This window comes from Sus scrofa, chromosome 2 (genome assembly GCF_054392235.1).
Source record: "Sus scrofa isolate SSC_HxYL_T2T_F1_AM1 chromosome 2, Sscrofa_HxYL_maternal_Yorkshire_Landrace_v2.0, whole genome shotgun sequence".
NCBI classification, from domain to species: Eukaryota; Metazoa; Chordata; class Mammalia; order Artiodactyla; family Suidae; genus Sus; species Sus scrofa.
Window position 1 is genome coordinate 151,416,095 of NC_139384.1, and position 26,500 is coordinate 151,442,594.

The 26,500-nt window shown below is 44.3% G+C and overlaps 2 protein-coding genes across 5 annotated transcripts in view; one reads left to right on the plus strand and one right to left on the minus strand.

The window, feature by feature from the left end:
- SIL1 (SIL1 nucleotide exchange factor) overlaps positions 1-26,500 on the minus strand; it is a 231,019-nt gene that overhangs the window by 64,040 nt on the left and 140,479 nt on the right. For all 4 annotated transcript variants that reach the window (XM_021084842.2, XM_021084846.2, XM_085014772.1 and 1 more), the window contains 2 exons: positions 16,051-16,171; positions 9,327-9,426 (listed from right to left, as the gene is read on the minus strand). In XM_021084842.2, coding sequence (XP_020940501.2) covers positions 9,327-9,426; positions 16,051-16,171 — 221 coding nt within the window. The remainder of the gene's footprint in view (positions 1-9,326; positions 9,427-16,050; positions 16,172-26,500) is intronic.
- PSD2 (pleckstrin and Sec7 domain containing 2) overlaps positions 23,697-26,500 on the plus strand; it is a 684,196-nt gene continuing 681,392 nt past the window's right edge. Inside the window, exon 1 of the mRNA XM_085014757.1 lies at positions 23,697-23,812. The gene's annotated coding sequence lies outside the window, so the exon portion shown is untranslated. The remainder of the gene's footprint in view (positions 23,813-26,500) is intronic.

Sequence of the window (26,500 nt, forward strand, 5' to 3'; positions counted from 1 at the left end):
TTACTGTCAATCTAACTACAGGTGTACAATTTGTTCAACTGTTCGAAGTGGCGAAATTACTGTCCGTACTACTCTCAAGTCTCAAACGATTTTCTCTCAGTCCCTCCCCACCCCACACAAATACAAAGATTTTAAAAAAGAAGTTATGTTGGAGGTGAATAAAAGACTTTAATTAGGTATTTCATACATGTGACACTCCCTGTTTTAGAGGATAGTGCTTATAAAGAGAGTCTGAAAGGTCACAGTGGTTTGTGTCTCTATCTTCTAAGAATAATTAAAAGGCACGGATATTTATAAGAAGCAGGATGATGAGCAGCTGTCAGCTCCAAATTGCGCATCTATTACCTGTGGGTTTTCTCCCCAGTTACAAGCACTCCATAGAAACAGCAACCAAAGAAATGAATCAGCCTTTCTTCAAAAAGGCCAAGTTCCTAGCAGAGCGATCGCATCCATGCAATGCCATGTTCTCCTCCTTTAGGCTAAAACAAGAGCAAAATGCTCTTCCTACACCCACTTAGAGGACTCCAGGTGGCTGCCAAAGGCCAGGCAAAGGCATCTGGGAAAGCTGAGTCACTGCCTAGAGCTAAGGATGACAGACAAGTGAGCAGGCGAAGAAACCAGCCACCTTTGCCTCACAAAAATGATGCATGCCTGGCCCTCAGGAAAGCCTCAACAAAACAAAACGTTTTATTTTGCAATAATAATAAACTCACAGGAAATTAAAAAATAGTACACAGAGTACTATGTACCCTCCATTCAGCCTCCCCCAGCGGTAACTACACCTTACGTAACAACAGTACAATGTCAAAACCAAGAAAATAACACACGTACAATACCATTAACTAGACTACAGGCCCTATTCAGATTTCATCAGCTTTTACATGTACGCATTTGCATGCGTGTGTGTGTTCTCATTCTACACACCTTTATCTAATACATATTCATGTCACCACCAAATCAAGTTACAGAATTGTTCCACCACAACCAAACAACTCCACTGTGGTCCTCTACAGCTGCACCTTATCCTCTCACTCCTTCCCTCCTGTCCCTTTGCCTTGGCGACCACCAATTTGTTCTTCATCTCTTTAATTCTGGCATTTGGAGAAAGAAGTTCCAGAGTCTGTAACTTGTTGAGACTGGCCCTTTTTACTGAACCCAATGCACTTGAGATCTACCCAAATGACTGCACATACCAATGGTGTCCTTCTTAGTAATGCTGAGTGGCATTCCACTGTACAGACTTACATTTTGTTTAAGCACTCACCTGCTGACGAACGCTTGAGTTCCAGGTTTGGAGTATTATGAATAAAACTGCATGAACATTTGTATAGTTTTTTTAGAAAATAAACTTAAGTTCTTATTTCTCTGGGATAAATGCCCAAGAGTACAATTGCTAGATCATATGGGAAGCATATGTTTGGTCCTCTAAGAAACAGCCCAATTATCTTCCAGAGTAGCTGTACCACTTCCTACTTCCGCCAACAATGTATGAAAGACACAGTTTCTCCACAACTTCATTAGCACTTAGTAACACCATTTTTAATCTAGGTCCTCTAGTGCATAGTGATTCTCACAGTAGATTTAATTTAATTTTCCTATCTCTCACAGCTAATAACATGAAACTTTTTTTTTTTTTTTTTTTTTTTGGTCTTTTTGCCATTTCTAGGGCTGCACCTGCAGCATATGGAGGTTCCCAGGCGAGGGGTCTAGTCGGAGCTGTAGCCGCCAGCCTACGCCAGAGCCACAACAACACAGGATCTGAGCCGCGTCTGCAACCGACACCACAGCTCACAGCAACGCTGGATCCTTAACGCACTGAGCAAGGCCAGGGATTGAACCCGCAACCTCATGGTTCCTAGTCGGATTCATTAACCACTGCGCCACGACGGGAACTCCCTAACATGAAACATTTTTTCATGTGCTTATTTCCCATCTGCATATCCTCTTTGGTAAAATGTTTGTTCATGTCCTCTGCCCACTTTCAAACTGGTTGTTGGCTTTTACTGTAGAGTTTTGACAGTTCTTTGTATGGTCTAGATAGATACAAATTTTTTTTTAGTCAGACAGACAGTCCTTGCTTTGTATAGATCTGATATGCACTAATTTCAAATTCTACAGTTTAAGTAACATTAATCTCCCACCATGACTCAAATTTATATTTGATATATTTACTTTAATATTTACTTTTTATATCCTGATATGTTTACTTTAATTACATTCAGTACCAATTTTGCTGCTAGCTCTTCCATCCATAAATCACTAGGTAAATAACATAAATGCCCATCATGAACAATGGCTGATCACACCATTTATTTCAAAGTTTGTCAGTGAATGGTCACTGCGCATCCATTATTCAATTCAAACACAGATGTCTAGTGTATGGTTGTATGGTTTCCTCATTCCCGAAGGATAAACCCAAATAACATTTCATGAAAAAGGATAATCAAAGAGAGTACTGGGAGTTCCCATTGTGGCTCAGCAAGATAAGAACCCAACATAGTGTCATGAAGATGCAGGTTAGATCGCTGGCCTCACTCAGGGGCTTAAGAATCCAATGCTGCCGCAAGTTGCAGCATAGGTTGTAAACAAAGCTCAGATCTGCTGTGGCTGTGGCTGTGGCAAAGGCCAGCAGCTGCAGCTCCAGCTCCGATTCAACATCTAGCCCAGGAACTTCCATGTGCAAGTGTGGCCATAAAAAGAAAGAGAGAGAGAGAGAGAGAAAATGATCAACAAGGTTGAAAGTGCAGAAAAAAACAAAACGTGGTAACTCTGGCAGTTAAACATATATATTAAATATATATGGAATTACAGATGTCATATTTTTTTGCTGCAACTATCAAACCTAATTTTAAAAATTCAGGAGGCTAGTCTAATACATTTCCTTTATTATATATTCATTTCATTGTTCATTCTTTCTTCTCAAAGACTCACATTTCCTTCTGTTATTATTTCCTTTATTTTAGAAGAATACTCTTTAGTCCTTCTTTTAGGTATGCCTGCTGGTGATAAATTCTTTTAATTTTCTTTCGAGTGAGAGTGTCTTGATTTTCTCCCTTCCAGTCTGAAGATTATTTTCTTTTTCTTTTTTCTTTTTTTTTTTTTTTTTTTTGCTTTTTAGGGCTGTACCCATGGCATATGGAGGTTCCCAGGCCAGGGTCCAATTGGAGCTACAGCTGCCGGCCCACACCACAGCCACAGCAACATCAGATCTGAGTCAAGTCTGCGACCTACACCACCGCTCACGGCAACGCCAGATCCTCAACCCACTGAGCGAAGCCAGGGACTGAACCCGCAACTTCATGGTTCCTAGTCGGATTCGTTAACCACTGAGCCACGACAGGAACCCCTACTCCTCCTTTTCAATAGGCAGTCACACTGTTTAATATCTTGGTTCTGGTCTTTTTATGTAATTGCGACCCCAACACAATTTAGTGTTCAAAGACTTTTCAGTGTTATTCTCATCCACTTTTTTGTGTGCTACCCAGAGCCAATCTCAAAACCTGGGCTGTATTCCACCCGGTAGTTTCATTCTCAAATCTGCTGTGTTAATTCTAGTCAGTTTCTCCTGTGAGTCATTTGGGAGCATTCCCAGGACATAATTTGCAAAATCCTTCACCAGCTCCTTTCTCTTCAAAATCCTACCACCGCTCTCTAGTTAGGAGAAGGAAGAGCATCACCTGCCACCGCTGGACACTCAAGAGTGAGAGTGGAAGTCCTTCCTTGGCCTCTCCTGACCTCACCCTGGTGGGGAAATGACGCCCTCTCTTCACTGCTGATCCGGGGGTACAAGTTCAGGCTCCTCACTTATTGCCACTACCACTGCCCCAGAGTGCTGACTCCCACAGGTGTGTCCCCCCCAGATGGAGGCTCCAGGTATAGACTCTCCATTCACCCCTCTCACCAGCGTCACTGCAGCTGGGAGAGGGAGAAACTACCTTGGTACTGCCAGGCAGGGAACAGACATCTAGATCCCCTTCCTGGCCGCTGCTGACACCACCCTAACAGCAAAAGCAGCCTGCTCTGCCCATGCGGAGGGTGTCCACACGTGGTCCCTGCTGGTATCACACCAGTGTGAGAAGCAGAGATCAGTCTTCTACCACTGGGCGGAGGGCACAAATTCAGGCTCTCTGCTCAGCTCCCACTGACACCACCTTGGCTGAGGTAGCATCGTACTGCCTCACACATCTACTGCCACCAGAGCAGGTGCAAGTTCAGGCTCCCTACTCTCTCCCTTCTCGGCTTCTGCTGCTACCACTCTGGTGGAGCAATGAATGGACAGCTTTGCTGTACTACAGCAAATGGGAGGTGGAAATCCAAGTTCCTCATTCAACTCCCAAGGACTCTACGGGAGGTGGGGAAATTTCCATGGCCTTTGGCTAAAGTAGAATAGGTATTGTCAAAAAGTTTTTTTGTTCTACCTCAACATCTAGGGATTTTAAGCCATTAGAATATCTTATCACACAGAAGAGCCTCAGAGCCTCAAGATTTTAAAGAATATTTTGTATGATGTTTATACTTTGTATATGCTATGCCATTCAGCAAGTATTGTATATGCTATGCCATTCAGCAAGTATATAAGCATAGTCATACTCAAAATTAAATGATCAGTAAGTTAATAAATGCACAGAACTGTTCCACAAATGATGTTACTGAACGTAACATCAATATTATATCGAAATCAATGTTACATGGGACTTGGATTAAATTTATTGACTTACATATGTTGAAAATTGAACGTGGAATTTACCATGATAAATCTGGAGTCAGCAAGCCCACATTTTGGAACATGAAGAGGAGGTGAGGAAAGCATCTGGGCTAAGTGCCTCTTGGGATCTCTCCTAGGTCAGATTCTTAGTATTCAGACCTCTGGCTCAGATCAAGCTATGAAATGAGCATCCTGTGTTTCTTCTGAGAAGTTTGAATAATCTCATAAGGCCTCTGTTCCTTTGTGCTTCCCTTTTTCTAGGACCTCATGGTTGACCAGACAATAGAAAAAGTTTCTTTCTGTGCCCCAGATAAGAACTTTGATAGAGCCTTCTCTTACATATGTCATGATGGCACAACTCGGCACTGGATCTGTCATTGCTTCATGGCTGTCAAGGACACGGTGAGTCTGACAGCATGGATTTCATCATGATGAGCCTCAGTTCACAATGCTCCACCCAGGTTGGCTCAGCCAAGCAAGTTTCCACTACATTTTTATCAAGTTACCTGCTGTCACAGCACTTAGAAGAGCCTAAACCAGTCTGCTTTCATTCAAGTAGTTCACATTCTCGGTGAGACCCTACCGCTCTCACAGCAAAGTGATTGACTAAGATCCAAGGTCATTAAAGGAAAGTAAAAGTGCTCTGGTGACGGTGGCTACTAAATTTTATTTGAGGAGTTTCCGTGTGGCTAAGTGATAACAAACCTGACTAGGATCCATGAGGACACAGGTTCAATTCCTGGCCTCGCTCAGTGGGTCAAGGATCCGGCACTGCCATGAGCTGTGGTGTAGGTCTCAGACTCAGCTGTGATCCTGCGTTGCTGTGGCTGCAGCATAGGCTGGCAGCTATAGCTCCAATTTGACCCCTAGCCTGGGAATTTCCATATGCCTCTGGTGTGGCACTAAAAAGACAAAAAGAAAATTTTTAATTTGAAACTTTCACATTTGATATTTTTCACATTTAAAAATGTAAAAAAAAGGAGTTATCGGAGTTCCTGTTGTGGCTCAGGGGTTAGCGAATCCAACTAGGAACTATGAGGTTGCGAGTTTGATCCCTGGCCTTGCTCAGTGGGTTAAGGATCCGGCGTTGCCGTGAACTATGGTGTAGGTTGCAGACACGGCTCAGATCTCGAGTTGCTGTGGCTGTGGCGTAGGCTGGCGGCTACAGCTCCGATTGGACTCCTAGCCTGGGAACCTCCATATGCCATGGGAGCAGCCCAAGAAATGGCAAAAAGAAAAAAAAAAAAAGTTTTTTTGTTCTATCAGGCCGCCCTTTTCCTCATTCTTTCTTATAAAGAGCAGGCCTTTCTTAGACTTCGTTTTCTATCTGTACCTGTTGGCATTTCCATGATACAGGCTTCTCTAGTGTCCACTCAGATATATATGTGGCAAAAAAAATTAAACAAAACAAGGAACACACTGTCATGTCATCCCTCAAATTCCAAGGTCCCTATCTAATCTTCCTTCTTCCTACCTTTAAAATCTTCTTACATTTGCTTTTAGTATTATGGCCAGGACTTTCGTTGTCCTTTTCAGGAATAATAGGGAGAAATGAGTCTGCTTCATCTTGCCCAGAATCAAAAGTTTAAGAAAGCTGTATTTTTTAATGGAGCCATTTACCGGAACAGATGAGCAACAGGTGACGTGATAAAACATAAAGCATCACGTAATTTGTTTCAGATTTATTTTGTTCAGATCAGACTCAACAACAATAGCTCAAATCTGTTGGGCAAGACAGAGGTTTTCCACAAAGCAAGGGACTCTGGGAAGGGCTGATTCACTAAATCTAATCAAGTACCACTGCATAATGGAATTGATGCTCTCCCTCCCAAAAAATCAGGTCGAGAAAACATTCACTCAATGGATAAGATACGGCACCGTATCTCACAGCATTGTCTTTTTAAATAGAAAAGCACTACGCCGTACTTGCAAGGCACCATGTAAAGATTTTGGTTAAAGATTGATAAACAAAGATGATGGTGGCTTCTGCAGCCAGGAGCTTGAGACATGTAAGAAACTCCCCAACCGACTTCCGGTCCATTTATTTGCCAGTCCCAATGCACTGGCAGTGAGTTGGTTGAGTCAGTTCCCACAGGCTACAAATTAAAGCGGGAGAGAGACCCAAGGACCCACCACCTCAGTGAAGGGACTAACAACCTAGGCTCCCAAGAACTAAAGAGAGGGTGTGCAGCCATAGCTCAGAAGTGACAGCTGCCTCAAATCAGCTGGTATAGGGTGTCACATTTGGCTACCATTACTGGGATCTCCCCTGCACAGGGGAAGGATTATTTTTAAGTGGAAAAAAAAAGAACCAAAAAAACAGCAACTGAAAACTTAATTACTTGCTTTTATATTTTAAAAATATTTTTGGAGAAAATCATGGACTTGGAGAAGAGACTTGTGGTTGCCTGATGGGAGGGGGAGGGAGTGGGAGGGATCGGGAGCTTGGGCTTATCAGACACAACCTAGAATAGATTTACAAGGAGATCCTGCTGAATAGCATTGAGAACTATGTCTAGATACTCATGTCGCAACAGAAGAAAGGGTGGGGGAAAAAACTGTAACTGCAATGTATACATCTAAGGCTAACCTGACCCCCTTGCTGTACAGTGGGAAAATTAAAAAAAAAAAATATTTTTGGGAGTTCCTGTTGTGGCTCAGAGATAACAAAACCGACAGGCAGCCATGAGGATGCGGGTTCAATCCCTGGCCTCGCTCAGTGGGTTAAGGATCTGGCAATGCCACAAGCTATGGTGTAGGTCACAGATGTGGCTTGGATCTGACATTGCTGTGGCTGTGGCTGCAGCTCTGATTCAACCCCTAGCCTGGGAACTTCCATATGCCACAGGTGCGGCCGTAAAGAAAAAGAGACAGAGAGATAGAGAGAGACAAAGGGAAGAGACAGTGCAGTGGGTCTTCCACCCACAGGGAAGACCGGGAACAGGGGCTGACTTCTACGTTCCCGTCTTCCCCTGGCGGAGCTTATGGTGAGGGGATGATGAGTGGGAATGAGCCTAACCCCCGGCCACAGGAGCACCAATCTCTGCTCCAGGCACCTCGACATGCACGGCTCTCCTCCACTGTCCTCACCTTCACCAGGCAGGGGATTTGCTTTCCTCACCCCCCAACCCCCGCCATCGATGCACCTGCAGTAGGATACAATTTCACGTGTCCCCCTCCTTTCCCACTGCTGCTGCCATCCCGCTGCTCCTCTTCTCATACCACATGCGCTCTCCATGTTGGGAGACGTGACTTTGGAAAGATGAGTAAAGACAGAGACCAAGCCTGCATGTCAGCACCCTCTCCCAAGGGCCTCCCTCACACCGAGAGAGACAGAAAAAAAAAGTCCGTTTTGTCTCAGAAATACTCAGCTCTGAAGGATCTAAAGGTCCCTCTACTAATATACGGGCTGTTAGGAACTCGATGCTGCCTCTCCAAGACACTGCCAGGATTCTGGGATGAGGGCCGAGAGACACACAAAGCAAAGGGGCCTGTGAAGAGAGGACGGGGGAGAACGGGGGAAGGGCTGCGAGGTGGCCACCGGAGGAGACCCTTTCAAGGACAGGCCGCAGGCAGAAATGTAAGAACGACCCTGCAACATCCTCTGGCTATCACATGAGCTCATGATCCAGCTAAGAGTAAGGCTCCTTTCTGGGAGGGTGGGATCTCTGAGCCGTCCCAGATGTTAGAGGCATAGCTAAAGGGCTGCAATCCTGCCTCTTTCTCCTTGTCATTCCCTTAGCTTGCAAACAAATTTAGAATTGGGGGAGACCTCTGCCATTCTCTTGTCCCAAACCCTTGTACACTGAAGGAATCTGAGGTCTGGGAAAGGTCTGCTCCATGTTCAAAGGACTCAGGCTTCTTCCTTATTGGCCTAGGTCCTCTGTCCTTTCTTTCTTTTTTATTTTTATTTTTTGCTTTTTTAGGGCCACAACCATGGCAGATGGAGGTTCCTAGGCTAAGGGGTCGAATCAGAGCTGCAACCAGCAGTCTACACCACAGTCACAGTCTGGGACCTACACCACAGCTCATGGCAACACTGGATCCTTAACCCACTGAGCAGGGCCAGGGATCAAACCCACAACCTCATGGTTCCTAGTCGGATTCATTTCCGCTGCGCTACGATGGGAACTCCTTCTGTCCTTCCGACTTGTGTCTGATCTAAGCATAAGTGCAAAGATCTGGGTTTAAAGCTCTAGTCCTCTTCACTGATGTCTGCGATAATGGAGAATACAGCCATTTCTGCTCTGTGCGTCAATTTTATCAAATATGTAATGGGAAATAATGAAAGAAACACTCCCAGCATTTTTAGTTAGTCTACAAAGGGTGAATTATTTGGCATTAACTGGTCTTTAAATTATTTTATAATACTATTGTTATTATTATCCCATGTTTACTGCTAAAGCTTTAGGAAGCAGTGATTCCCTTCAAGGCCATCCTGCAAGATTATCCTAATTCACTATAAAAACATCACAGAGGAGTTTCCTAGTGGTACAGTGGGTTAAGGATCTGGCATTATCACTAATGTGACTTGGGCTTGATCCCTGGCCTGGGAACTCCCACATGCTATGGGCGTGGCCAAAAATTAAAATTAAAATTAATAAATAAAAACATCACACACCTTGTCTTCCTTGGAATTCTCCCTCTCTGCCCCCTCCTTGAATTTTGCCAGCGCACTCTTGAGGTCCTGAGATGTATAGGTGTTGGTGTTGATGTCCAGCCTGTTCAAAGAGAAGCTGAGAGTCAGGAGGGAGGCACCATCGTTCCCGAGACAGACAAGCCCTCTGAGTGGCTGGCCCTCCCAGGCCAGCCAAGCCAGGCCAGCTCTAACTTGGAGCACACTATCCTACCTTTGCGGTGGGTTAGCCGGAAGTCTAACAGGGTGACTGAACCTTGAAGCTAGAGGAGGAGAGAGCTGAAGAAAGAGCTAGAGATGGGGTCACTTCATCAAAGAGGAGGAAATGGCATGGGGCAGACAGGAGCCCACCATGAACGCAGAGCTCTCAACCAGCTACTCAAGCAGAACCAAGTCTAGAATGTTTGTGCTGCTCTTTCAGCACGTGCCAGAGGAAGACTCCAAGGAGGACCGTGGGCACAGACAGAGGAAATAACATGTACCCTAATTGATATTCTTCTAGGAAAGAGACCAAAAGGGACCTGAGCCCCGCACCCTCGCCCAGGATAGGCATTTGACAAGTCAGTCTCTCTTTACCAAAAGAGGTTGGATAAATTCAGACCATTAAGACCAATCCCTGGGCACAGAGTACATGCAGGAAGTGTGAGTCAACCTGACAAAGGAATGGGTTTGAGATATCAAGGACCAAAATCAAGGCCAACCACTCTCCAGAGCCAGCCTCCAAGATGAAGGAAGAAAGGAACCAAGGTGGATATAATGTCAGGAACCTGGCCAAGACCAGAGTGCGACCCTCACAAAGACCCCTGGAGCTCCTCCAAGCCACAACCATTCATCTTGACGGGGAGAAGGCACTCATGGGCTGGGGGTGGAAGGCAGGTTTTGCCACCAGTACTTGTTTCAACTGAATGAACAGGGGTAAGAAAAAGAGTGAGACACACAGACAAAGGGAAGGATGGACTGTGGACTCTGCTTGACAAGATGGTCCAGCTGGTGGGGAGGGGGATCCAGATATCCCTGAAGATATAGCAGAGGTGAAGGAGGAAGGGGCTAACGGGCCATTCCCTGCTCCAGGCGAAATGAGCACATCAGTCTCACGGTCCAAGATCCCAGCAGGCCTCAGCTCTAATGAGAGCTACTCAGTCTTCGATTCATCCTAGAGACCCTTTAGGGGCCTCAGAAAAACACTTGTCTTCTTTAAAACTAGTTAGTCCGCCTAAACTAATTAATAATAGCTAATTACTTCCATTTATTGAGCACTTAACCATGTGTCAGGCACTGTGTTAATCTTGCAAAAGTAATATTTCATTCAAAGCATCACCACAACCCTACAAGGTAGGGAGAGAATCCCTCTGCTGGCAGAGAATCGCCGGCCGCCAGCTGCCTGAGGATGCACAGCCCTGACCTTAGCCAGGAGAGGGAGCGAAGTATTCAGGGCTACAACTTGAGCAGCATCTTGTCCTTCCTCCTGGACTAGGTCAGGCTTAATCCCATCATGTCTGTATCTGTTTGCTGCCTAAAATCCACAGTCCCAGGCTACATCACCCATTCTCAGCCTCAACTACACACACGAGTGTGCCCATGTGTGCTTGCACACACACAGGCGTACATACAACGACCCTCAGCAGGCACTCGCAAGTCATTGTTCACTGAGAGAAACAGGTAATCATCAGGAGCGCTCTCACGGTCCCACCACCAGCTCTACACACGGACCCCACCTCCAGCTCGACCCCCTGCTTCCCCTTCTAGAAGGGATGACGGAGTCCCTGCTCCTATCAAACTGGGGCTCGCGACCCCGCTTGCCTTTTCAAGAGCTTCAACTCCCATGCTTACACCACTCCCACCTGCCGCTATCATCCATTTTTCCTTTGACTGGATTATTCCCATCAGCACACCAACGCTCCTCTGACAGCCCAGACTCTACTTATCGTGCCACTTCCCTGCTCCTGTTCAGAGGACAACTTTATGAACACATTACCTTCATTCACTGTTCACACCTCCTTGAATGCTACTTACAGTGCCACATGCATTCACCTGGATTCGGTTCCCACAGCTCCACTAAGACGGCTCATCGAAATTACCAGTAACTGGTGGCCAAATCCAGTGGCCCCTTTACTGATGGCCAAATCCAGTGGCCCCTTCACTGATGTCATGCTCCTCAAGCACTCAGCAGCAGTTCAGCCCTCCCTCCTGGAAACACTCTCCTTTCCTGGCTTCTTGTTGCCACCTTCTCCTGGTTCTTCTTCCTTAAACCTTCTCTAACTCTTCTTGCTGGTTCCTTGCCTCCTACCTGAATCCTACACGCTGGAACACCTCAGAGTTCAGTCCTGGACAATCTTTTCTTCTCTATCTCCACACTCTGCCCTAGATGTTTTAAAATACCTAGAAGGCAGTGATGCTCAAATCTGCATCTTTGACTCAAACCTCTTCCCCGAGTACCAGCCAGACTCCTGTACAACTAACTACCTGATATATCTTGGATCTTGACTGTTTAAGAGCCACGCTATACCTATTACATCTAAAACAGAGGTCCAGATGGTTCTTCCTATAAATCGGCCCCTTTTCCGATCTTATCTATTTCAACAAAGAGTATGGTCAAGTACCTAGCTGTGTAAATCTTAAGATGAGGCTTTACTTTGAACCCCCACCCCTAGCATTTTTTCAACCCCTACAGCTAAAATGTAAGCAAGTCCTATTGCTGCTACCCCCAAATTAAATCTCTAACTCATCCACTCTCTATTATACACCCTAGACTAAGCCATCATTATGTTTTGCCTGCTCCCCTTAAATGGCATTCTGATTTTCTCTGTGCATCTTCTTTTGTCCCTCAATCCATCCTCCACATTCAGAGTAACTACAATGATCTTGCTAATACTTTACGTTAAATCACTCTCCCACTCAAAATCCACCAAGCGCTTTCATTACATTTCTACTGAAAAGAACATCCAACCTGCTCCTCAAAATTCCAGGTGATCTGGCCCCTCCTACCTTGCCAATCTCATCTCATATTAGTCTTCTTCTTTCTCCTACTCTCTAGTCAACCTCAATATTTTCCTGTTTTTTTTTTTGAACTTGACAAAGCCCTTTCCTTAACAAAGCCAGGAACTCTTCTTGTTTCTTCTGCCTGATATGCTCTAACCTGAAACCTGTAAAGTTAACACTCTGCATGACCAAGTGCCCCTCACTCTTCAGTTCTCAGTTCACACAGCATGTGGACAAGGCTTTCTCAAAGTATCCTACCTACAGCGGCCTTCCTCAGGGACTCATCACCTTGTTTATTTCTTCCATAGGATTTATTTCAAGCTGTAATTACCTTACTTGCATGCATACTTACCTCTTTTCCTGCTTGCCTGCCTGCCTGCCAGCCTCAATAAAGTGAGCATCTTGTTTCTTTTGTTTACTGGCACACAGGCACTCAGGAGGCACAAACAGGCACTTTTGTAAAATGAATGAATGGAGGCAGTAAATGGTCCTGTCCTGGCCCACTCCCTTCACTATTATACCATATTATACCGGGGTAAAGGCTCAAACCAAGATGGAACAGCTTGATGTAATTTGTCCCTCATCCCTCTCAACAACTGAGGATGAGCCTAAATTGCTTGCTCCAGGGCAAAAAGAAAGATGTACTACGGAGAGGTTGACAGGGATACAGACTGAAACCAGCGGAGACGGCAAAGCCTAACAAATAAAGAGCAAGAGGAAACCTGCTGAAAGCCACCTATACACTCGACTCAGGCAGTGCCAAGAGAACCCTGGCAGAGTCTGGGGAATTCTCCCAGGCTTTAGAGTCCTCAGGCATCGTAGCTCTAGGTAGCAGTGTGGCCAGTCTCACAACCAGCAGGACTAGTGGAGAAGTTGCCATGGATTAGTCTATCCTCATATCTCTCTAGCTAGTGGTTCTTAACTTTGTGGGATTGCCAACTTCTTTGACAATCTAATGAAAAGATGTGGGTCTCGTTCCCCAAAAGATAATTAACTCACTAAGCAAAATACTGTAATAATGTTGAAAATCAGCGCTGCTCTTTGACCTCTGTTTCCATTCCACAACCAAAGAGGTGAGAAGACACAGTGAAGCAGAATTAAAGGAGCACAGGATGAGGTCTACCCAGGAGGAGGAAGTCACCACCAAAGGCAACCAGAGAGCTCAGAGCAGTCAACACTAATAGCACTCTGTCAATGCCTTTGGTTTGCTGTTCAGACAGGTTTGCCATTGCCTGTAAATGCTGAAAACAAAGAGGACATGCCCAGCATATCCTGGAGGCCATTCCAGATCAAAGTTCTCAGAAACATTTCAAAGGAGAAAAGTAACGAGGCAGGAATGGGGACAAATATTCTTCTCTTATGGTGTGTCTACTACAGACCACGTGGATGGCTCTGCCTTCTAGTCTAAAAAGACGGGAGTACCAGACAAAGCAAGAAGTGCTCCTGTAGAGGCTCTATGGTCAGGTGTTGGAGAAATCACTTCTCATAATATTAAAACTAATAAACAAAAAGATCCAAGTTAATTACATTCCTAATTCAATATTCTTAAACCAGGAAAATAACAGGCTTCTTATTCAGAAAATAATATTTGGCTCAGATGTGAAAAAAGATTTCCTAAGTATTTTTGAGACATGTAAATATGTGCGTGTGTGCATGCTACAGATGGAGCAGGGCTGACAGGGACTACAAGAATGAGATGTGACTATTTCTTAGATGGTGCTGAGAAAGTAATCATCATATAACCCGGGTAACTCCAGGTTCGGGCCTAACTGAAAGTAAAGATCTTTCCCAGTTTGGGGTGACTATTAGGAGGACAAATACCTCCTTACCTTACGTATCATAATATAACGTTGAATTTTCCAATAGCAAAACTGCCCAAGCTACTTAACAAGCTACGTTGTGGGCACGTGAATGCCACATGCACAGGATGGACGACCTTCTGCCAGGCATATAAGAGAAAAGACTCAGGTAAAAACTGGATCTCTAAGGTCCCTTTCTGCCTCATACATAACTGCAAAATAATAAAAATTCAAGGACTGCTCAATCTTGACTGATTCCCAATACTGACATGTATCTCAGAGATATTGAGGCCTTGGTTTCAGACCATCACGATGAAGAGAATATTGCAATAAAGCTAGTCACATGGAGTTTTTTGTTTCCCAGAGCATAAAAGTTATGGGGTTTTTGGGTTTTGGCCACACCCACAGCATGTGTTAAGTTCCCACGCCAGGAACTGAACCCACACCACAGCAGCAACCCAAGTTGCTGCAGTAGCAACGCCAGATCCTTAACCCACTGTGCCACAAGAGAACTCCCTGGTTTTTACTGTTGTTGTTTTGCCCATACGCTCGGCATGCAGAAGTTCCAAGGCCAGGGACTGAACCCATGTCACAGCAGTGATCTGAGCCACAGTACTGGCAACACTGAATCCTTAACTGCTAGGCTGCCAGGGAATTCCAAATGTTATGCTTAGACCACACTGCAGACTATTAAGTGTGCAATAGCATTATGTCTAAAAAACATTGTATGTGCCTTAATTAAAAAAAAAAACACAACAAAACCCAGACAAATCAGGGAGTTCCCATTGTGGTACAGCAGAAACAAATACGACAAGTATCTACGAGGATGCAGGTTCAATCCCTGGCCTCGCTCAGGGGGCCAGGGATCTGGTTGTTACTGTGAACTGTGGTGTAGGTTGCAGACACAGCTTGGATCTAGTGTTGCTGTTACTGGGGCTGTGCTATAGGCCAGCAGCAGTAGCTCCAATTCAACCCCTAGCCTGGGAACGTCCATGTGCTTTGGGTGCGGCCCTAAAAAGAAAAAAAAAAAAAAATCAAAAAACCAATTATGAATCAGCATCTACGTTCCAATAAAATTTTATTTATGGACACTGAAATCTGAAGTTCACATCATTTTCTTCCTTCCTTCCTCCCTCCCTACCTTCCTTCCTTCTTCTCCTTTTTTTTGGCCACCCTGCAGCATACGGAATTCCCAGGCCAGGGATCAGATCTGAGCCACTGTGGCAATGCTGGATCTGGCATAGGTTGGAGGCTGTAACTCTGATTCAACCCCTAGCCTGGGAACCTCCATGTGCCCAGGGTACGGCCCTAAAAAGACAAAAGAAAAAAAGAAAAAAAGAAAGAAAACGTTGTAATTCAAGACAAAACCCAGAAAAGCAGAGACTATAGATTGCTCAAAAATAAATAATCTGAGCTGGTTATTAAAAAATAAGGCAAGTCTTACCACTGGAATACTTTTATACTGTAAGAAAGCCTGTTTTAATATAGACTAACAAGAGGAAAAGTTAGTGTGAATCAGACTTTAAAATGCAATTTTATTGTTCACCAAGGAAGTATTACGGCAAAGCAGAAGGCCTAACAGGCCTGTTTTAATGAATAGATGACTCATCTGTAATCAGCACATTAATTGTTGGGATTCAAATGGGTGCACTCAAAGTACTGGGAAAAGTGGCTTCATTTTTAAAGCAGGTTAAGCATTCCCCGAAGCCTTTTTTAAACTATCAATTTGCTTTGCAAACGATTTCTTTCCAAAGACCTTAGAAGTAAACTTCCATAGGACACTGATGAATTTATCACAAATTCTAAGCTATTAAGTCTCAAAAATTTTTAAAGCCACGTGTATCTGGGTTAAGAAACATGACACCGTCGTGATTTTCAGTATTATCAAATCAACGCTACCAGACTCCCAGTTTCTAGAGTTGACATGGTACCTTTTGCCTTTTTTCAACCCTTTCAAATTGCTTCGAAACTTGTCCTCATCTTGGAGTTTCACTTCTCTTGCCCCAGTCTGGAGATTCAGCCGCACATGGGATCCTGCAGGAACAGCCTGACCTAAAAGCCAATAAGAGAGAAAGCCTGTGAGATATGATGCTTGGAGGGACAAGGCGATGTAACAGCTAGCAAGGCAACGTGATCCACTGAGTTCTCTCTCAAGCACACATCCCACGCGCATACTCTCCTTCGGCTAATCCCCGCCGGATGCGGCAACGGGGCGAGGTGGAAGAGCCTCTGCACTCCACCAGAGACCAGTGCCCTCCGGGACACCCTTCAGGTCCTGCTCCTGACAATCCCACAGAACCAGACGGCCTGCCATTCCAGCGAGCCTGTACCTTACTACCCTCACGCAGTCAACGAGGCTCCATCCTCCTTGGGCACAGGGACTGTATCGCCTCCTTTTTATCTGCCCAGCCCCTAAGCCAGAGCTTGATTTGTAAAAATTGTGGCACTTAACATTTATGACAATGAGTTCCCGTCATAGCTCAGCAGTTAACGAACCCGACTAGCATCCATGAGGACACAGCTTTGATCCCTGGACTTGCTCATGGCTTAAGGATCTGCATTGCCATGAGCTGTGGTGTAGGCTGAAGATCCCACATTGCTGTGGTTCTGGCGTGGACCACCAGCTATAGCTCCCATTGGATCCCTAGCCTGGGAACCTCCATATGCCAAGGGTGCGGCCCTAAAAGGACAAAAAAAAAAAAAATTTATGAGAACAAAGAAGGCAGAAAGAAGAGCCTAGAAGATGAGATGACATAGCAAGTTAAAAAGGCAGGGATCGGAACCAAAAGAAACTAAAAACCTATGCCCACCCATCTTAGAGGAGCTGATCCATTAGGTGGGAAAACAAGTGCTGTGGATGGATGGATTATTCATACACATTTTACAAAATTACCCAAGGATGGTTTAAAAACAACTGTGTAAGATCACATACTACAAATGGAATTTTACTTATTCATTCATTCGTGAAACTGATACTGACCAAGCAATTACTACATACCAGGCCACCGCGGCAGTTTCCAGGAATACAAAGAAGAATGTTAATGGCCATAGAGATAGAGAAAATTTCAGGGAAAGGACTGACTCTACAAAAGACTAGACATGTAGGAGCAGAGATGCTGCTTTGACACATGAACTTTGACTCTGCTTTCTCCTGCCAGGTTTTGCCTCGCTGATGCCGAGTTTGATTCAGGAATCAAAAAAGGATGACAATCGGAAACATTTCTCCATGGGGAGCACATGGCACAAGTTCTCTGAGATGATCAAGTAAACTCTGGGTATAAAAGAATAATGATGTAGCAAGAATGCAGGTTTCTTCAGTTCTGGCAGGACTGCAGTGACCTCCAAGTTACACCAGCCACGGTGCCACCATCAGAGAACCAAGGAGCCAGGGGAACACCATGCCAAGACAAGCTGTTCTGTTCCTGCCACCCCAGTTCAGCAGGGAGTTTCTCTATCTTTGCCTAAAAATTAAATAGGAATTTGAGTCCATGAGTTTTGTGTATAACGAGCCACTTCTAACCTCAAACCTAACCAAAATGCTTCAGGGATTTAAAAAAAGTATGTTCAGAGTAGAATGGGGAAAACTTGCTATGGGGAGGCTCCCTGAATAAGGCTAAGCTAGGTTTGTTTTGTTTTGTTTTGTTGCTTTTCAGGGCCGCCGCCACGGCATAGGGAGGTTCCCAGGCTAGAGGTCTAATAAGAGCTACAGCTGCCCGTCTACACCACAGTTCACAGCAACGCCAGATCCTTAACCCACTGAGCGAGGCTGGGGATCGAACCCGCAACCTCATGATTCCTAGTCGGGCTCATTTCCGCTGTGCCACGACAGGAACTCCTAAGCTAGGGTTAAATGAGGCAAAGAGTGAGACTCAGACTCGGGGAAAAGGGAATCCCCAATAGATGGAGCCCTGCATGCAAAGGCTCAGACACAGAAGCTAGCAGGCCACATTCACGAGGCAGGGAGCAGAGGGGGTCTGAAGAACTGGAACGGCTGTGAAGCACTACTGGAAGCCCAATGTGGGGTAAAAAAAGAAAGGTAATGGAGTTCCCGTCGTGGCGCAGTGGTTAACGAATCCGACTAGGAACCATGAGGTTGCGGGTTCGGTCCCTGCCCTTGCTCAGTGGGTTAACCATCCGGCGTTACCGTGTGCTGTGGTGTAGGTTGCAGACGCGGCTCGGATCCCGAGTTGCTGTGGCTCTGGCATAGGCTAGCAGCTACAGCTTCGATTTGACCCCTAGCCTGGGAACCTCCACATGCCACGGGAGCGGCCCAAGAAATAGCAAAAAGACCAAAAAAAAAAAAAAAAAAAAAAGAAAAGAAAAAAAAAAGAAAGGTAATGGCTGAGGAAGTTGGTTCTGGGAAGACATGAGGCCTAATAACAATAAGAACACCAAAGAAAAAGTAACATCTACCCTATTCCTATGACCACAGGGCAGGAGGTAACTTCTTTAGCATTAGTCTCATCTCCGAATACAGGAATGGGATAGATTATCTCACCTGGAAGGATCCCAAACTGATGAAACGGCAGTGTATCCTGGCTGAATGAGGCACAGGTCAACCTTGACGTCCTTCTGCTTCACCACCCCCCATATCCAGCTGGTCTCCCAAATCTGTAGTTTTTCCTGCTGAAGGTCTCTTGAATTCATACCCTTCCCTCTGTCCACCCCACCCACGGCCCTTCTCTGAACTACCATCATCTCTTTTCTGCACAGTGTGAAAACCTTCCGGATAGCCTCCACTACCTACTCTTAGCTCCTAATCCAACTGTTCTTTACAATGCATGACCTTTTTTCTTTTTTTAAAATTTTACTGGGGTATGATTGATTTACTATGTTGTATTAGCTTCAGGTGTACAGCAAAGTGAATCAATTATACATATATCCGTTCTGTTTTCCCACAAAGCTTATTACACAACATTGAGTAGACCTCCCTGTGCCATACAGTAGGCTCTTATTAGTCCTCTGTTCTCTATACAGCGATACCGTGGTGTAAGTGTGTCAATCCCATCCTCCCAATCGATCCCTCCCCTTGCCACAGTTTCCCCTTGGGTAACCCTAAATTTGATTTTGAAATCAGTGAGTCTGTCGTCTCTGTGTTATAAGTAAGTTCTTTGGTATCTTTTTTTTTTTTTGTCTTTTTGCTATTTCTTGGGCCGCTCCCGCGGCATATGGAAGTTCCCAGGCTAGGGGTTTAATCGGAGCTGTAGCCACCAGCCTACGCCAGAGCCACAGCAACGCGGGATCCGAGCCACGTCTGCAACCTACACCACAGCTCCCGGCAACGCCGGATCGTTAACCCACTGAGCAAGGGCAGGGACCAAACCCGCAACCTCATGGTTCCTAGTCGGATTCGTTAACCACTGCGCCACGACGAGAACTCCCTGGTATCATTTTTTATTAGGTTCCATATATAAGTGATATTATGATATTTGTCTTTGACTAACATGACTTAGTACGATAATCTCAAAGTCCATCTATGTTGTTGCAAATGGAATTATTTCGTTCTTTTAAATGGCTGAGTAATATTCCACTGTATATATGTACTGCATCTTTTTTTCTGTCTTTTTAGGGTCTCACCCGTGGCGTATGGAAGTTTCCAGGTGCTACGGGTCAAGGTGGAGCTGTAGCTGCCAGCCTACATCACAGCTCACGGCCACATGAGCTCCTTACCCCACTGAGTGGAGCCAGGGATCAAACCTACGTCCTCATGGATACTAGTCAGGTTCATTACCACTGAGACACGACAGGAAGCCTCACGTCTTCTTTGATATTAATCTATGTCATTCCCCAGCCTTATACCTTTTAAAAACAGCTCTTACTGTTCTTAAAGATGAAAACCCTCACGCTAGTCAATGAGGCCCTTTAGTATCTACCCCTTCCTGCCTCTTCAGCCTTGTCCACTCCTTATTCCCCAGGCTCTAGGCCACCCTGATTTTTTTCCCTTCCATGAAAGAACCATGCTCTCCTATTGTGGGCATTCCACCTGTTGTTTCCTTTGCCCAGAAGGCTCTTTCCAACCCCAGCCTCCATCTCCTCATCCTTCCAATCCCAGCTACGAGTCACTTCCCCTGAGAGGCATCCTCTACTTTCCCATCCGAGGACTGGCTGCCCCCTACGGGCATTCACGCCGCCATGACTATTTTTCTTAACAACACTTACCCCAATCAATAGTTCTATTTTAGCTTTGAATTTGTCTAGCTAATATAATGCTCACCATTTTATCCTCATACTTCATCTATCACATAACCAAGCACACAGTAAATCCTCGATAATTAGCTGTTAGGTGGGAAATTAAAACGAAAGAAGGAAAACCAACTTATCTAGAGGTGTGTAGAAATGAAAACAAGGATTTTCACTAGGGCAAGTAGATTCATAATAATTAGCAGTCGTGGGTTTTTGGGGTTTTTTTGCCAAACCCATGGTATACAGTAGTTTCTTGGTCAGGGAAGCCATGACACAGCAGTGACTCAAGCCACAGCAATGACAACACCAAGTCCTCAACCCTCTAAGCCACCAGGGAATTCCAAGTACTTCTAAGTTATTTTTAGGTGTAACTGTACTAACAATAGTAACAATAATAATAATAGCATCTTAAATTTTCAGACTTTTGATCAAAATTAGAAATAAAAAAGAGATAAAGTCCAAGACTTTAAAAGTTGCAGAACATAATAGGTTATACTGCACTAAGCTGGCCAAGGAAGAGATTAGGATCTTATGTGAATCGATTTATTTTATTTGGGGAAAATTCTAAAATTACTCCCTTCGCATAAGCCACCACAGGGGGCAAGAGCAACCACAATAACATTAACTTAAAATACAGGTTACGCTCATTTAAAATACATGAAACCAGCCACAGAAGCAGTGGCAGAGGCAGCAGAAAACACAGTATTTCAAATGTTTCCACCCCATTGGGAAAAAGGCCAAGTTAGAGAGTGTGATCTGACCTGCTTCCTTTCTAGGGCCTCTGTAAAGGGACCAGAGGACTGGAGAATAGAGCGGAGGCAAAAAAAGTCACCAGATACATGCAGGTAATGCGTTGGGGATGGGGAGGGGGTAAACAAGAAGAGGACAGGCAGAAAATAATATAGGAATCCAAAGGCAAACAGGCCCGCAAAGCCTATAGTGTCTGCTTCCCTAACACAAGCTCCCTGGGAAGAAGAAATATTGGTAGGAGACTGCAACACTGTCGCCAGTTTTGTTCCATCCACCCCCTTCGCGGTGTGACCTCGCAGTCCCTCCTCCTAGTGGTGGAATGTGTTTTATCATCCTTTGACTTTTTGGCTTGTGATATGCTTTGACCAGCAGGATGTTAGCAGGTGTCCCACAGACGTTTGCAACGTGCTTGTGTATTTGGCTTGTCTCTTGGAATTGCGCATCCCATGAGAAGAACATGTCCCATTAGCATTCTCCTCCAAGAAGGATAAAAGACCCATAGAGCAGACCTGGACCCAAAGTGCAGACTGGAGCTGAGCCTAGCTGAGCCCAACCATGGTCAGCTGAGCCTAGCTTATCGAGACTGCAGACATGTGAGCAAGAATAAATGAGCACATTTCTTTTTTTAACTTTTTACATTAAACTACCTTTACACAGAACTTGCCAAAATAGTACAGAAGTTTCCATATATCACTCACACAGCTTTTCCCAACGTGAATATCTTATATAGCCATAGACAATCACTGGGAAATTAATACCATTAACTAGGAGTTCCTGTCGTGGCTCAGTGGTTAACGAATCAACTAGGAACCATGAGGTTCCGGGATCGATCCCTGGCCTTGCTCAGTGGGTTAAGGATCCGGCATTGCCGTGAGCTACGGTGTAGGTTGCAGACGTGGCTGGATCCTGCGTTGCTGTGGCTCTGGCGTAGGCTGGTGGCTACAGCTCCAATTAGACTCCTAGCCTGGGAACCTCCATATGCTGCAGGAGCAGCCCAAGAAATGGCAAAAAGACAAAAAAAAAAAAAAAAAAAAAAAAAAAAAAAAAAAACAGTAACCAAACTAAAGATTCTTTTCAGGAGTTCTCCTGTGGCATAGCACATTGAGGATCTGGCGTTGTCATTGCTGTGTTTGATCCCTGGCCCACGAACTTGCAAATGCTGTGGACATGGCAAAAAAAAAAAAAAGAGAGAGAGAGAGATCCTTTTCAAATCTTACCGGTATTTCCATTCCAAGGTCCTTTTTTGTTCCAGAATCCCATATGGCCTTTGGTTGTTATTTCTCCCTTATTTCCTGGTGTTTGCAACAATTTCTCAGTCTTCCTTTGTCTTTTGTGACCCTGACACCCTTAAGGAATACTGGTCAGCCAACCAAGACTGTCTGGTTCTGTCATGATTAAGCTCAGTCCATGCTACCTTCACAGAAGCACCACAGACATTACATCCTGCTCTTCTCTGTGCATCATGTCAAAGGGTTTGTGATGTCAATGTCCTATTACTGACGACACTGGCCTTGATCAACTAACAAAAGTAGTTTCTACTGAACTATGGTAAACAAATAGCACGAAACTACCCAACTGTGGACCACAGACTGGCAGTGTCTCAAAACATTGAACAAAGAGCTACAATATGAATCTAGCAATTCTACACCCAGGTGTGTACACGAGAAAACTAAAAACATGTTCACACAAAAACGTGCATATGAGTGTTCAGTGCAGCATTATTTATAATAGCCAAAAATGTGGCATCAACCCAAACGTCCATGAACTGAGGAATGAACAAACAAAAAAACACAAAAGCGAACACAAGAGCGAACATGAAATAATTTGAGCAACAAAATAATGATCATACTGGATTATAACTCATGGAATAAAATATCCAAGAGAGCATACTGGTAAAATAAATACTTAAATAAATGAAAGAGTCACAGCTTTTCCTTGTAGTAAAATTTCAGTTAATAAATGTGTGGGGAAGGGAGGGAATAGAAAAGTACCGTTAGACCCTCCCCACAGTGGTAATTTTTACAAATGGATCCCCCCGTGCTCTATTCATGTGCTAAAACACTATTTAGCCACTGAAAGGAATGAAATACTTCAAATCATGCCATACACCTTAAAACTTATACAAATGACATTTATGTCAATCAGATCTTAATAAAGTTGGAATAAAACAGACAGTAAGTTAAAAAAGGGATGACATACCGATCTATACTGTAACATGGACAGACTTTGAACGCATTGCACTAAGTGAAAGAAGACAGATAAAAAAAAGCCACATATCATATGATTCCTGTCATATGAGATGTGCAGAACAGGAAGATAAATAGGCACAGTAAATTCATGGTTGTCAGGGGCTAGGGGAAAGGAGGAACGGGGAGTGACCATTAGGGAGTACTGTTTCTGTTTATTTAGGGTGATGAAAATGTTCTGGACACAGACAGCGGGGACAGCTGCACAATGTTGTGCACATCCTAAACATCTCTGAATTGTTAAAAAAAAGTCACGGGGGAAACATTTTGAGATTACATAAATTCCCTTTTTCCTCAAACCTCTGCACACCACGGGGGGATCCATTTGTAAAAATTACCACTGTGGGGCGGGTCAAACGGTACTTTTCTATTCCCTCCCTTCCCCACACATTTATTTATTTTTTTTTTTGAGAGGTTTTTTTTTTTTTTTTTGTCTTTTGCCTTTTGTCTTTTTGTTGTTGTTGTTGTTGCTGCTATTTCTTGGGCCGCTCCCGCGGCATATGGAGGTTCCCAGGCTAGGGGTCGAATTGGAGCTGTAGCCCCTGGCCTACGCCAGAGCCACAGCAACTTGGGATCCGAGCCGCGTCTGCAAACTACACCACAGCTCACGGCAACGCCGGATCGTTAATCCACTGAGCAAGGGCAGGGACCGAACCCGCAACCTCATGGTTCCTAGTCGGATTCGTTAACCACTGCGCCACGAGGGGAACTCCCCCACACATTTATTAACTGAAATTTTACTACAAGGAAAAACTGTGACTCTTTCATTTATTTAAGTATTTATTTTACCAGTATGTTCTCTTGGATATTTTATTCCATGAGTTATAATCCAGTATGATCATTATTTTGTTGCTCAAATTATTTCATGTTCGCTCTTGCGTTTTTTTTGACAAGTCTCTTTCTCTTTCATTTTCTTCTTTCAACTATTTTCTTACTTTCTGGTTCCACGAAATGTTCCAAGTTCATCTTGCATTTTCCTTCCCCTAGCCCTGGAATCAACCACTTTTCAAGGAGCCCTACTGTTTGAAACCACTATCTGCATGACAGGTGTGCTCCTTACTACGGGTTGTCCTTGCCTCTGGGCTCTGTCTATGGGACAGAGAGAAGAAATTTAAGTATGTGTATACACATATGCATATATATAAATCTATATTTCTGTATCTGCTTGTCTGTCAACCTATTAAAATCTGTAAGTTTTATCCTGATGTCTCAGATTCCAATCTAACGCCACGGGATTCACTTGTCTCCCTCATGTCCTTATCTGTCACGTCTCTCTTCAATAGTGAAAAAACTGGTTCTAATTACATGCAGTATTTTCTTTACTGTTCAATTCCAGCATACATATAAAGTGGTTTCAAAATCGCGAGCACATACCCCTGTGAGAAATACATCTACCCAAACAGGTCACAGCGTGTCTAGACAGTTTCTTTGTCTTGAGTTTTACAGTAACTAGTCAAGGGGTTTGTTCCTTCACAAGATCACTTAGTTCAGTTCCTTTCATACCTTTTACCCGCTTCAGTATGATGATGTTATCAGTTTGTAACACTTGATTCATTTGTTAGTGACAATATTCCATTTTGTGGTTCCCACTCCTCCACATCCTGGTTGTTTAATTTTTTATGTGGGGGCATCTGAAGGGTTTGAGAACTATTACTACAGTTCTAAGAGTCAGAGCTATACAAAAAGAAATTACTGTTGTTTTAAAGCTGAGTTTTGAAGTGGTTTGTTTATTGTGGCAATTCATTCCAATGGTCCTGAAACAAGGAAGTTAAAAGTGTCCAATAAAGAGAATAGTTCTTTTTTCTGACATGGTATCATTTCTATCTTTTTAGTGTTAAAATGTCTTTTTATAAAATGAGCTAATGATGATGACAGATGACAGTGGGTTGTTTCTATAGTAAGGCCCTTAACTCAGCAAAGTAAAAAAGTTAGCCTTTGGCCCTCAAAATGTTCTTTTGAAGTTTTCTGGCCCATGAAACACCACAGTGTGGAAACCACCCGTCCATTCTCCCGACGGTCCCTAGGACATTAGAGGATTATTCCCACTGTACACTTTAAATGAGTGCATTTTGTGGTATATAAATTTTATCTCAATAAAGTTGTTCAAAAATTTCATTTCTTTGGATAAAGCAGTACTTCTCCTTTGAAGCCTTGAACAGCAATTAGTGCATCAGATAGAGTCCAAGGTGACAGCAAGTTTCTAGGGGCTAAGAAAAAGCTCAGTTCGAAGACTAAACACAAACCCAGAAGGACAGTTCTGGATAGGATAGGAAGAAGAAAACCTGAGGCCATGAAACACCGGGCCAGAGGAATCCTGCTGGGACAGGTAAGAAATACTGGCCCGAGAATGGAGAAGCCAACTCAGATGCCCATGGGAACCAGGAAAGTAAGAGAGAGGAGTGAGGAAGGCCATTTGTAAGACAACAGGGAGTGGTGAGGGCTGAGGAAAAATAACGCCCCCTCTACAAGCATTCAAATTTTAAAATATAAAAGCCAAACAAAACATATCTATATGCGGAATTCAGGGTACAGCCAGTTTGTAACAACTGGAAAAGGTGTTTTCACCTGTTGACAAATCTTGTCTGCCACAGTATTTGTTCCAACTCACCCCTTCCCAGTGATTGGAAATTTAGCCCTCCTGGGCTCAGAGTGGCAGCATCCTCCTCAGGTAGTACTCACAATGAGCCTGCTGTGTAGCCTGACTGCCCTGCTTCAGTGGAGACAGGGCCAACTGAAATGCATGCCACAGTGCCCTCGTTTCTGTGTTGGCATCAGATGCCTCTGGAGTCACCTGTCTTTGGAAGGTGTAAGAGGTATGACTTGTCCCCTATAGACTTCTGCCTGGAAACCTCCCCCTCCAGGGCCTTTGAGGCTCTCTCAAGTCAAACCTGGACTCAAGAGCAGAAAATCAAAGGGCTGCCCTGGCATGGCCTGTGCAGATGAGAGCTAGCCATGCAACCATGAGCACCAGAACGCTGCTACCCACTCAGCTCTTTCACTGAGGACCAAGTAAATTCAGCCAAATTTTTTTTTCCTTTCTGAATCTCCATGCCCTTATGTGTCAGATGACAAGACTTTATCATGTCTGCTTTTGCTAATGTATTAGACTGTTGTGAAGAATAAATGAGAAAACACTGTGTCAATGCGGAGAAAAAGTTAAAAGTGCTTCAGGAAACACAGCCCCAAAAAGGTAAATGTCAAC